A 13302-nucleotide genomic window follows, 5' to 3' on the forward strand; every position below is an offset into this window, starting at 1 on the left:
ACCTCTCACTCACATGGCTCTCCATCATGTGATCGGGGCTTTCTCACAGGCTACAGGTGAAGACAGACACACCGGGGAGGCAACTGCACGCATCCATTATCACAAATGACCTCAAATGCAATTATGCATGTAGTGCTTGTATTATGAAGGGTCATTTTTATGGTGAAATTCATCTTCCCCAAACTTGAAACTCACGCCCTGCTTATGTATACCAGTTAGGCTCTACACCCCTTGTAAAGCGGATTAATGTGCTTAATCTTAAGAAGTAATTTTGTCCACTTTAGTTGTTATACAAACACGAGGTGTGCGACTGTGATTAGAAAATTTGAAAAAAGTTAGTATTTCTTGCCTTACACTGGGCATCATTCACAAGTGATAATATTTAATTCACAAGTGATAGGCTAATATTGTCACCCATCTGATTATTCTTGATTTAATCTTGTCTTTACATCTACTAAATTATGTATGTGTGAAATTTGTTTTGATTTAGAATGGACCGTTATCATGAGCCTCTCTCGAAACAGGGGCAGGGGTTAAAATGCAGGTCAACTATGCACTTAAATAGCGAATGGAGGACGCTTTTCCCGTGATTCATTTTCATGCCAGCCAGGTAGGCTATACTCCTGTTGTAAAGAGAAGCAATGTGTTTAATATTATGAAACTTGAGAAATCAATGTAGTAGCCTAATTCTATAGAAAACTGATGGGATCTTCCTCTTTTTATTAAAGCCATCACTGTTTTCTCACGCAACTGCACAGCTTATAGTAATGTTGCGCAACATGCTAATACGAATGACCATCAGCAGCATCAGAGCTTGGAGAAGCCTCATTACCGTGACTAAATGGTCACATGGAATATGACTGCCTTCATGACCACCGGTGTGGCGGTAATACGGTCACCGTTACAGGCCTATGTGTGACTGTTGTCTTTTTGTTGTCTCAGCATCATTGTATATCATGGTGGTGTATGAACGAATGGGTTTAAGCTGGCTAATACTTTGGCTATCGACATGTCTCTAGACAACTGGAATGTGACAAGTGTCGCTGGTTCAAATTATATTTCATTTATACTCCGGTGGAATGTCTGTAGACCGTCGCTGCGACTGTCCGCTTCATTGTTGCAGGCAGATGAAAAAAGTTCAACTTTGACCCTGTCGCTGCGTCCGTTGTCATGGTTACCTGACTAAGTCAGCAACGAGACAATGCTCAAGTTTTAAAATCCTCATGTAGAATGCCCTACTTTTATTTCATCACATCGTAAGCTATTTTCTTTAATTTGCTCACCATTAACTTGTAAATAATGACATTTTTGTAATAGTTTATTTTCCTGTAATAATCAATAAAAATGATGTTGTCAGCTATGATATGGTCATTATTTGAACTAACGTTAGTTAGCTAGCTAACAAGCTAGAAGCAAGCCAATACATTGTTTAGAGAGTTGCTTTAGTTGCCTGGTTTGCTAGATTGACATATACTAAATATATTTTTAAATGGAAGGGTTATTGGTGTTAACATACACCAGTTATGCTATTTTGGACCACCAGGGTGCTGATGTCGTGCAGCCTGTCGTTTTTGTGTTTATAATGTCAACGACAAGTGTGATGTCGGACGACAATAGAATGTTCATGATGTCACTGCGCCAACTGTCTACAGACATGTCAATAGACAAAGTATAAATCACCCTTTATAGAGCAAACAACTAAATTATCAAAACACAGGCTGTAATATGGCTTTTTAACTGGCTTGGCTTGGCTTCCTCAGTGATTTTACCCACGCACCGCAACTGTTGCCAGGTAACCTATGGTAATTGGACAGTAAGGTGAGTGGGTAAGTCACAGTGATAAAGTGCACTGGGGCCGTTGCCTGGGCGGCTGCCTCTCTCCCTCTCTTGCCTTTCCATGACATCAAAGAGGTCTCTGTTCCGGTTTTTACAGTGCCTCCATAATCCACAATGACCCCTACCCACCTCCCATAAGTGTTATTGCTCTTCAGATTATAAAATACATTGCAGGCTTAGGTTGTTTCCTTTCAAAGGCAGTAAGTAGCGAGATAGAGCTTTTTTAGTACAGCAAACAACACTGTCCCCTGCCTCCTATTTGAAGGTTCAAGTTTGGAAAGTTGAATATACAGTGCCTTGCGAAAGTATTCGGCCCCCTTGAACTTTGCGACATTTCAGGCTTCAAACATAAAGATATAAAACTGTGGCCCATGATCACTCTGGATGAACTGTAGAGATCTACAGCTGAGGTGGGAGACTCTGTCCATAGGACAACAATCAGTCGTATATTGCACAAATCTGGCCTTTATGGAAGAGTGGCAAGAAGAAAGCCATTTCTTAAAGATATCCATAAAAAGTGTCTTAAAGTTTGCCACAAGCCACCTGGGAGACACACCAAACATGTGGAAGAAGGTGCTCTGGTCAGATGAAACCAAAATTGAACTTTTTGGCAACAATGCAAAACGCTATGTTTGGCGTAAAAGCAACACAGCTGAACACACCATCCCCACTGTCAAACATGGTGGTGGCAGCATCATGGTTTGGACCTGCTTTTCTTCAGCAGGGACAGGGAAGATGGTTAAAATTGATGGGAAGATGGATGGAGCCAAATACAGGACCATTCTGGAAGAAAACCTGATGGAGTCTGCAAAAGACCTGAGACTGGGACGGAGATTTGTCTTCCAACAAGACAATGATCCAAAACATAAAGCAAAATCTACAATGGAATGGTTCAAAAATAAACATATCCAGGTGTTAGAATGGCCAAGTCAAAGTCCAGACCTGAATCCAATCGAGAATCTGTGGAAAGAACTGAAAACTGCTGTTCACAAATGCTCTCCATCCAACCTCACTGAGCTCGAGCTGTTTTGCAAGGAGGAATGGGAAAAAATGTCAGTCTCTCGATGTGCAAAACTGATAGAGACATACCCCAAGCGACTTACAGCTGTAATCGCAGCAAAAGGTGGCGCTACAAAGTATTAACTTAAGGGGGCTGAATAATTTTTGCACGCCCAATTTTTCAGTTTTTCATTTGTTAAAAAAGTTTGAAATATCCAATAAATGTCGTTCCACTTCATGATTGTGTCCCACTTGTTGTTGATTCTTCACAAAAAAATACAGTTTTATATCTTTATGTTTGAAGCCTGAAATGTGGCAAAAGGTCGCAAAGTTCAAGGGGGCCGAATACTTTCGCAAGGCACTGTACATAAGTTTGAGTGTTCAATTCCCCATCTTCTATTATTGTTCCATTCAATCATGACATAACAATATCAGGAAACTATAATGAACTGCTTTACATTTCATCCAACTCTACAAAACAAGGCAAAAAAAATGGACATGCGAGAAACAGGTAACGGTGACTAACCCCGATCCGTACACATTTGCGCAACTGCAGCATTTAAACGAGGCTGCAATGAAAACTAATGGGACTGTAGCGACTGTTTTGGCATCAAAGTCCGGGGTGTGAACTAAGTCTCGATTGACATGGCAATGGACCCATAGTACTGGAGAAATAACTGACCCCGCTGTACTTTAAAGTGTGACGTGTCACAACGTAACGTACTGCACGCATTATTCAACTCATTCTGCGCCGTACAGCCTCTTTCCAAAACAATAAATCATCAATGGTGAGTGTAATGGTGAGTGTAAAGGGAATTACTCATGAGTTCATCAATAGTTATTTTTAGCGTAATCACTGCGAGCCATCATGACTCTCAAAAACTGTGACAGGCACAGTTGAATTGTGAAGATAAATTTAGCGCCCCCTTGAAAACCATATTCAAAATCGACACAAACCTTTACATAGGTATGTAATGACACATTATATAAACTCTTTATGGTGTTATATTTACATTTTAGAGTTAATAAGTTGGGCGGGTGAAAAATGCAGTTTCCCCATACGACATATCTCCCCTTTCACTATGACGCAGTAGCGTTTGCTTCCCCACCCACCATTTTTAAAAAGACGATCATGCAGAGATGGGCATCATCAAGGTCTCGTCATTGATTTTGCTGGAAAGGGGAGAAAATGTGCTTTACAATGGTATTCATATTACAGTTGACCTGGAAGTATTACGTTTTTGGGGTGCTTAAATTAAGGTCAAATGTATGGAACATCGCAACGTACAAAAGTGCGTTAGCTACCGTTATACATACAACATTTAAAAAAATGAAGCAACAGGAAGTAGCGCTGATTGAGCATGCTCCAATCACAAGCACAGACAGGAAGAGAAAATAGACGTACTGTAGAAGCTGGCCATTACGTAGTTTTGACAGCGATCACCAGTAAATTCATTTGGACACCTGAGAGGGAAACAAAAAAGTCACAAACAGAAGACAAGGAAGAAGAGAAGATGAGTTTACACCAGATCTACAGAAGACTCACGTGCATCGCTGGTGTTGTCAAGGAGACTGATATGTCTTGCAACCATTGCCAGTTCTGTTTGCGAAAACATATGTACTTGAGAGAAAAGTCTCAATCAATGTCTTAGTCAACAGGCCTCGAAATTCAGCAAATGTTTGGCTCATGCATTCTGATTCCAGGGAGATTTAATTAAAACTTCTTCGGGCTAGGGTCCTTTTTTTCTAAATTTCCACCTGACTGACATGTCCCAAGTAAACTGCCTGTTGTTCAGGCCCTGGAGCCATGATATGCATATAATTGGTACCTTTGGAAAGAAAACATGTTGAAGTTTGTAGAAATTTTAAAATAATGTAGGAGACTATAACACAATAGATATGGTTGGAGAATATCCAAAGAACAACCAATTGGATTTTGGTTTTTTGAGAGCCCATGCTCTTACAATGGAAAGTATATGGGCATAATGAATTCTAGCTCCCAGGATAACATTTCTATGACTTCCACAGGGTGTCAGCAGTCTATGTTCAAGGTTTCAGGCTTGTAACTTCCAAAACGAATGAGAAATATCAGTTTGATTTTAGCAGGTGGGTTCTGTCTTCATCTTGCGTGCATACACACATTTCAAAGACCTGTACTAAGTTTCCTATTGAACATACTTTTTTCCGTATGAAACTGTATAGTTTGATTACATTTTAGGGTATCTGAGGAGTCAATAGAAATGTATTTTGACTTGTTGAAACAAAATGAAAGTTTCATTTTCAGATTTCTATCTCTGCATGTTGAACGAGTGGATTACTCAAATCGATGTCGCCAACTAAACTGACTTTTTGGGATATAAAGAAGGATTTTATCTAACAAAACGGCACTACATGTTGTAGCTGGGACACTTTGGATGACAAATCAGAGGAGGATTTTCAAAAAGTAAGTGAATATTTAATCGCTATTTGTGAATTTATGAAACCTGTGGCGGTGGAAAAATATTTTGATGTGGGGCACCGTCCTCAAACAATCGCAGGGCATGCTTTCGCTGTAATGGCTACTGTAAATCGGACAGTGCAGTTAGATTAACAAGAATTTAAGCTTTCAACCAATAGACACTTGTATGTACCTAAATGTTTAATATCCATAATTTTTTACAATTATTTATTTGAATTGTGCGCCCTCCAGTGTCACCGGAAGTTGTCCCGCTAGCGAGACGCCTTAGCTGTGGACTCCATGCCTGAATAATTGTCTGATTATCAACCTCTTTTGATCCATCGAGAAAGGAAATCGAATCAGGATGTGTGTATGTGTGTCTATTAGTAATTTGTATGCCGTTCTACCCCACTCCACACACACACACACACACACACACACACACACACACACACACACACACACACACACACACACACACACACACAAACAAACAAATTGTCTGGATGTATTGGCCGTCTGGCTCTGGGAGAGACAGTGATTGGAACTTTAGAACAGGTATGAAACACCAGAGAGAACACGAATGGCTGAGTGTGCAAATATTTGGGGTTTATGACTTTCACAGGCACAGTGGCTTGACATCGCTTCCCAATGTATTCCGCTAAGCACCTGGTGCCTGATGTAACATCTAACAGTCTACCAAGTAGACGGCATATTAACAAATTAAGCCCTTCATTAAAATATAAATGACTAGAGGCTAATTGAAAAAGGGTAACATACTGACCAATGCTCAGTTTTTTTGAAAAATCTGCTTTTTTGACGTTTCTTCGTTTGTAAGTTGTTTGTGTACTGAAGCGGGAATTAACGTGTGGGTTAGGGGCGAAGACTGGCAGATCACCTGGTGTCTGATGACAAAGCAGGAGGCTGAGTAATGTCTTGCTAAGGAAGAGATTGTGGAGTGAGATGCAGAAAGAATCCAACAAGCCAGTCCAGCTGTGATTCAGTTCTGACAGGGTCTGCTGGGCAAGCCCATTCTCTCAGAGGCAGAGAAAGAAAAGGGGGATAGAGAGAGAGGAACGTGGGAGTGGGATGGAAAATAGCAGGAAACTGATATGTGTAGGTGTTGCTGGTATGTATGTTGGTTTAGTGACCATTGTCAGGTAGAGTACAGTAGGACGTAATTCGAATGTACTGCCGTTTCAAATAACCGCATGGCTAAAGAAAGACATTCGTATTGGCTATGAATAGTTAAATACAGATTAAATTAAATAAAACATATAATTTGCTATAAATAAATTGAGGAGGGGGTCAGGATGGAAAGCGTTTCTTCCATGATGTTCTGACCCTTCCACACTGTGTGCCTGTTACAGAATCCGTGCTCCGACTCTTCAGGCTTCAGCGAATCGGGCTCCACAGGGACCCCTGGCAGACAGGTTATTTTTGTAGAGGGTTTCTGAGGGAGACCGAGAGGTTATTTTCTCCCCTCCCTTCCAGTGACGGCATGCTGCATCATTTACTGAAAGGAAACGAAATATCCCGGAGACAGCAGCATTTTTGCGCTTAGTCACCGAAGTATTGAACACGAAACTCAATCTGTCGGTGGACGGTAAGAGTCTGTCTTATGTATGTGTTGGATGGCCCAGACCCAAAGTGTATCCTTGGCAATGTCAAGCCTTGTGTCAGGCACAAAGAGGGAGGAGCAGCAGTGATCTTTCTTGCTGCTGCAATGGAAGCAATAATACCATGAGCTATCCCCACCTCACCATGTCTTTTGAAAACGACTGGGTGTTCTAACCACAGATGTAATGATGTAATATACAAATTGGGAGATGCTGTAGATAATTAGGAAGAGTTTACAACCTCGGAATGTTTCTAAAGGGTCAATCCACTTTGCTATACAGACCACAGTGTACTTCAATGCCTTAGTGGTCAATTGGTCTGGATAATACATGATTTTACCTCAGATGGATTTTATATGAATGACAATGATGGAGAATGTGGACAGGACAGCAGAGAGGTGATTATCTTGTCAAATATAGATGTCAGCGATGTATGCTGTTGCTTCTCATACGAAGCGTGTAAAGAGCATGCCAGCTTGTTTGCTGCTCGGGATGATTCGCTACTCATGTGCCTTGAGCTGAGTACTCAAACTCTCAGAGACTGAAAGTCACAGAGGTTCAAGCCACAGGGGGCACTGGGAAAGCACATCAAGCCCCGTCCTGCCTCGGTCTCTCATCGGCTCTATCACTTGGATCAGGGCTGAACACTCTTGACAACAAGAGTGCGATGCTGGAGCATAGATCAATGTCCTGCTGTAAGAACACGGCTGATCCTGACACCAGCACAATGTCAGCACAGAGTCATGTTCAGTAGGGCATGTGACGGAAAACACTTTAAAACGTTTCACAACAACAAACTGAAATGACCCTTTCTTATTGGACAAGTCCAGGTAGTCCCTCCCTACTACAGTCTGTTTAGTTACATTTGGTGCCTAATGAACATGACCCAGCTCTAAGGTTACAAAGTTAAAAATGAAATGGGGAAGAAGACAGAAAGAAAATCTCATAAATACAACATAGCCCCAGATTTGGGGTTTGTTTTTCTTAAATGGAGTGCGATGAAAGGAGCCGGCATTAATAATGTAGGGGGGGCAGAGGAGCATGTGGATAGGGACCTCCACCTGCTCTGCTCTCCATGCTCTCCCTGTTGCTTAGCCCAGTTAATGTCATCCAAAGCATCCATTAGAACATCCTCCCCTACGGCTGCCCAAAAAGACATTTCAAAGTGCAGAGGCAGCACATTTGTACACCGCTATGATGTCTTGTGCATTCACTTTAATCTCTGCTCAGGTCTTTGGATTGTTTAATGATTTACTCAAAAAACATTCAGCTGACACCTTTGCTTTACTGTAAAAAAGACTTTCCTCTAAACTTGGCACAGTTTGGGCCTAAAAAGCTCTGGGGCCTAATTTAGCAGGCATAAATGGGGCTGGACATAGCGCATTCTAAAAGATCATGACTTCAAACATGATAGATAGTAAATGTTATGACTGCATCTACTGTATCAGCATGTGCTACCTCTTGACATGTACAAAATAGCAAAGTAGTGTGCTGAAGTCGGCACCGGCATCATGTGGGAGCACAATTAAATATTTAGAAACAGCAGCTATAAGACATCAGGAATTGTATTAAGCATAAAGTCAAACATAGTCTGCATGGTATAGTACAGTGTGTGGTGTGGATGGTGTTGTGTTTCATCATGTCCTACCTGCAGAGGAACTTGGACCTTCCAGGGGTGATGTCCAGGGTGAAGCACTCCCCTCCGTTTACGCAGTAGTTTTTCTGGCTGTCACTACAGCGCGTCATGTGGCTGGAGGTCTTCACCACAGCGGTGGTGCTGGTGGCAGCTGCAGGAAGATACGAGGGATTAGCAGGAAATGCAGGAAATGGATCCAGTCATCCCAGTAGACCCCTGGGGAGTGTTCAGCTGAACGCTAGTGCTTAGAGAAAGCTACTGTGGCCTCTCTGTACGCTCAGTGTACATCCATGATTTATACCCGTGCCCTTTGTTACAGCGGAACGCAAAATTAATGGCAAGAGATATAGTAAACCGAACCCACAAAGCAAGGATTTGCTTATTGATTACTGCTATCCTTGACAGTAAATATATCAATGAAATGCTTTATCGCACATGCGCCTTTACAACATAAAGATGTACATATATATTTACAAGAAATAAAAAGACACCTCTTGCGGTAGAGCGATCATTTCAACAACTCAAATATAAATGTACTATTCCAGAGCTCAATTGTGTGAGAGAAGACCTGGAACAATAGAGACATTAAGAGCAGTGATATAACTCAAATATTAATAAAACATTTACAACTCCTTGCTGTCTAAATAATGACTTCAAACCTAAAGTCAATTCAGAATGGTTATCTTATCTTCAATGAACCAGCTTTGGAGCAGTGATGTTTCTGAAAAGTCTCAAGACGTGGAGACGCATTTCCCCTTTTCTGCCCATTGGAGCAGCTCAGGCCAGTGCCGTCCAGTGAATCAATAGGCTGGAGCTCTAAGCACTCTGTCAGCTGGAGGTCTCGACAGCCTCTCCCCACAGCCTGTCCTCCCCAGTCTGCACTGTATGAAAGCCCATAAACATTTTAAATAAGCACTTCCCCCCCCCCCCCTAACCCTCTATCTCATCCGGATGTCACTTCTGGCATCAGAAGCCTTTGCGCATCGGAAATACAATGGATGCGACTGCCGGCCGAAAAGACGTCAGAGCTCGATGACTAGGGGGTTGAATGAGTTATCTTGCAAAACAAATCTACTTCCTGGCATGGATGAACGCTCTAGTCGGTTTGACAGTGTTTAGGGCAAAAAAAAACATGGGCCGTGAACCACCCACCGGGCCCTCTTAGACTCAGAGCACCACAAGGGCAGGAGGAATATACTTTCACATACATAATTTTGGCTTAAAACCACATTTTGGTCCTGGCTAATTCCAGCCGGACGAGGTGAGCATTGTTGCATACTTTACTCCTTTTTAAAAACCTACCTGGGAAGAGGATCGTGACCCGGATGCCAATGTGACTGGTTTAGGCTTCATTGACGATTCCGACGTAGTGCCGTGCCTGTGTCTCCTTCCTGACAGACAATCGAGTTAACTCATAGATTATTCTTGAGATGACGCAATGATTTCATAGGTCACAGACACCATGAGGTTACATTTTGTACTGAGAGACATTACCTTTTGACTAAATGCAATTCAATCTCTAGGGGCCATACTGTTGTTTCCCAGTAAACAGCCAACACTGGTTGAATAATTGACAATGCAACAGATTGCTTATCTCCCACAAATCAAATTACTTGCTATGCCACCGTTAAATCAATCAAAAGTCTGCATCCTACTCTTCATTCTAAAAAACAAATGTAAGCTCCCCTCTGCATACAGATAGACTGTAGCTAATATATGGGGAACAATCTCTCCTCACAGACGCCAATGCAATTACACTAGGGCTTAAATAAGGGACAAGTTTAAGTAATGACACACTCAACTAATCATAAATACCAACCATTCCAACGATATGACCCTCAGACAGCCTTCCTCACTTTTTCAAATCCACCAACTTCCAGGTGCTAAATTGTAGGGCAGTTTATCTATTAGAAATGTTGAGCCTTTTCAGCACTGCAACTAAAAGACTGGCAACTGGCCTACCTACGATTGCTCTGCTAGATAAGGGTAATTGCCCAGTGAGGAAAAAAGAAACACATCTGATTGCCATTACTGACGTTTTCAGCTTTTGTTTGGGACCTTTCAAAATGTCAACCAGCTATTGATACAAACCCTATCACTAACATTGATTCAATCAGCAAAAGTCAGCATTGTTATCTGAAATACATCAGCACATACTGTATGCATTAAAACTGGTAAGCGATCGGTACCAAATCAGTCACGACACACCTTACTTCCTTGTACAGTCTAGTTCTTAATCCAGTATCAAAACAGGGAGAAATATGGTTTGAAATATTGTTAGTTTTACAGCAGAGGCTTAATGAGAGAAGTGAGAGAGAGGGTCATGAGGGCTATATTTAACAATGCTGCAGAGCTCAAGCTGCACCTTTTTCACCCACCGAGTTTGATGGAAGAGAAAGATACAGTTCAATCAACAACAACAAATGTGTGTGGTGAATAAGAAACCCAGAACTGGGGAGCGTCGTCCTTCTGCATCGGCCCTTTGGGCCAATGACGGGCTGGTGGTGGATTTTTGCCGACCCAACAGCCCATTGCAGCTTACCGTATGCTTCCCAGTCAAAACAGTTCACGCATTTACACAAGTTTACATACACTTAGGTTGGAGTCATTAAAACTCGCTTTTCAACCACTCCACAAATGTCTTGTTAACAAACTATAGTTTTGGCAAGTTGGTTAGGACATCTACGTTGTGCATGACAAGTTATTGATACAGATTATTTCACTTATAATTAACTGTATCATAATTCCAGTGGGTCAGACTTTTACAGGTACTAAATTGACTGTGCGTTTAAACAGCTTGGAACATTTCATAAAATTATGTCATAGCTTCCGAAACTTCTGATAGGCTAAGTGACATAATTTGAGTCAATTGGAGGTGTCTAATGTCATTTGCTCGTGTTTCTTGGCCCAATTAGTCTCCTCTTCTTATTGGTGTCCTTTAGTAGTGGTTTCTATGCAGCAATTTGACAATAAAGGCCTGATTCATGCTCTGAATAGTTGATGTTGAGATGTGTCTGTTACTTGAACTTTGTGAAGCATTTATTTGGGCTGCAATTTCTGAGGCTGGTAACTCTAATGAACTGATCTTACATTATTCCATGTGTTATTTCATAGTTTTGATGTCTTCACTGTTATTCTACAATGTAGAAAATAGTAAAAATAAAGAACATCCTTGAATGAGTAGGTGTGTCAAAACTTTTGACTGGTACTGTACATACAGTACACTGTATTTATAGATTGCATTTGGATTACTGTTACAGTGCTATTTGGTTTGTTAAAATTGGATTCCTTCTGACATTTCATGATACATTTTTTATTTAAAAATGTTTATTATTCATGTACTTGTTTCACATTTTACTGTGTAACAATCAGCTCGGATTTCAAACCATGCTGCAATTAAAAGTTCAAAGAACTTACAGGATCAGTCTCACCGAATTGTTGAGGAAGAGGGAAATCAAGGCTGGTGGATTTCCTTACATCAGCTCAATGTTCATGGCATCCTCCAAAACAAACACAATCCACAAGAATGAGCAACAATTATCACCTTCAATGGTTAAATCTATCCTCTTTATACAAATGGAACCTCAGCCAGGTACACACCAAATACTACTCCCCCCTTAAAGCGATAGTCCAAAAATATGACAATGACGGCCATCCTAGCTTTGCTCAGGCAAATAAACGCAGTCAGAACTGGCAAATACATAATATACTGTAACAGCATTAAAATACACAAAGGTTTACCCTTTGAATGTTTTTTAAACTTTAAAGCAGACACAAGTATATGTCTATGTGTCTATCACCTCACACTTGTGGCTGTGTCACAACTGCACCCATTATAACATCTGCTAAACTGTGTACAGAGTGAAATATAAAGACAATTTAATATTATTCTCATGTATATCAAAATCTATTTAAAACTGCTTTAGAGAGCAGTAAGACAGACATCTGTTCCATGGCTACACCATGTAGCAGCCGGACGACTGTTTTGTCCCATCCCGTGTGTACAGTTGAAGTCGGATGTTTACATAAACCTTAGCCAAATACATTTAAACCCAGTTTATCACAATTCCTGACATTTAATCCAAGTAAAAAATCCATGTAGCCACTTTATTTTAAGAATGTGAAATGTCAGAATAAAAGTAGAGAGAATTATTTATTTCAGCTTTAATTTCTTTCATCATTTTCACAAGTTTACATACACTCAATTAGTATTTGGTAGCATTGCCTTTAAATTGTTTAACTTGGGTCAAATGTTTCAGGTAGCCTTCCACAAGCTCCCCACATTAAGTGGGTGAATTTTGGCCCATTCCTCCTGACAGAGCTGGTGTAACTGAGTCAGTTTTATAGGCCTCCTTGCTCGCACACACTTTTTCAGTTCTGCCCACAAATCTTCTACAGGATTGAGGTCAGGGCTTTGTGATGGCCACTCCATTATTTTTGTTGTCCTTAAGCCATTTTGCCACAATTTTGGAAGTATGCTTGGGGTCATTGTCCATTTGGAAGACCCATTTGCGACCAAGCTTTAACTTCCTGAATTATGTCTTGAGATGTTGCTTCAATATATCCACATAATTTTCCTACCTCATGATGCCATCTATTTTGTCCTTTCCTTTGCTGGTTTTGCTGAGTGGCCTTTCAGGTTATGTCGATATAGGACTCCTTTTACTGTGGATATAGATATTTTTGTTTCCTCCAGCATCTTCACTAGGTCCTTTGCTGTTGTTCTGGGATTGATTTGCACTTTTCGCACCAAAGTACGTTCATCTCTAGCAGGC

General features: G+C 41.0%; 1 protein-coding gene across 1 annotated transcript in view; it reads right to left on the reverse strand.

Moving 5' to 3' along the window:
- The window catches only part of LOC139388135 (pro-neuregulin-1, membrane-bound isoform-like), a 66805-nt gene that overhangs the window by 20665 nt on the left and 32838 nt on the right, over positions 1-13302 (reverse strand). Inside the window, exons 2-3 of the mRNA XM_071134718.1 lie at positions 8540-8678; positions 4241-4299 (exon numbers count right to left, since the gene is read on the reverse strand). Coding sequence (XP_070990819.1) covers positions 4241-4299; positions 8540-8678 — 198 coding nt within the window. The remainder of the gene's footprint in view (positions 1-4240; positions 4300-8539; positions 8679-13302) is intronic.

The sequence above is a fragment of the Oncorhynchus clarkii genome, chromosome 29 (genome assembly GCF_045791955.1).
Source record: "Oncorhynchus clarkii lewisi isolate Uvic-CL-2024 chromosome 29, UVic_Ocla_1.0, whole genome shotgun sequence".
NCBI classification, from domain to species: Eukaryota; Metazoa; Chordata; class Actinopteri; order Salmoniformes; family Salmonidae; genus Oncorhynchus; species Oncorhynchus clarkii.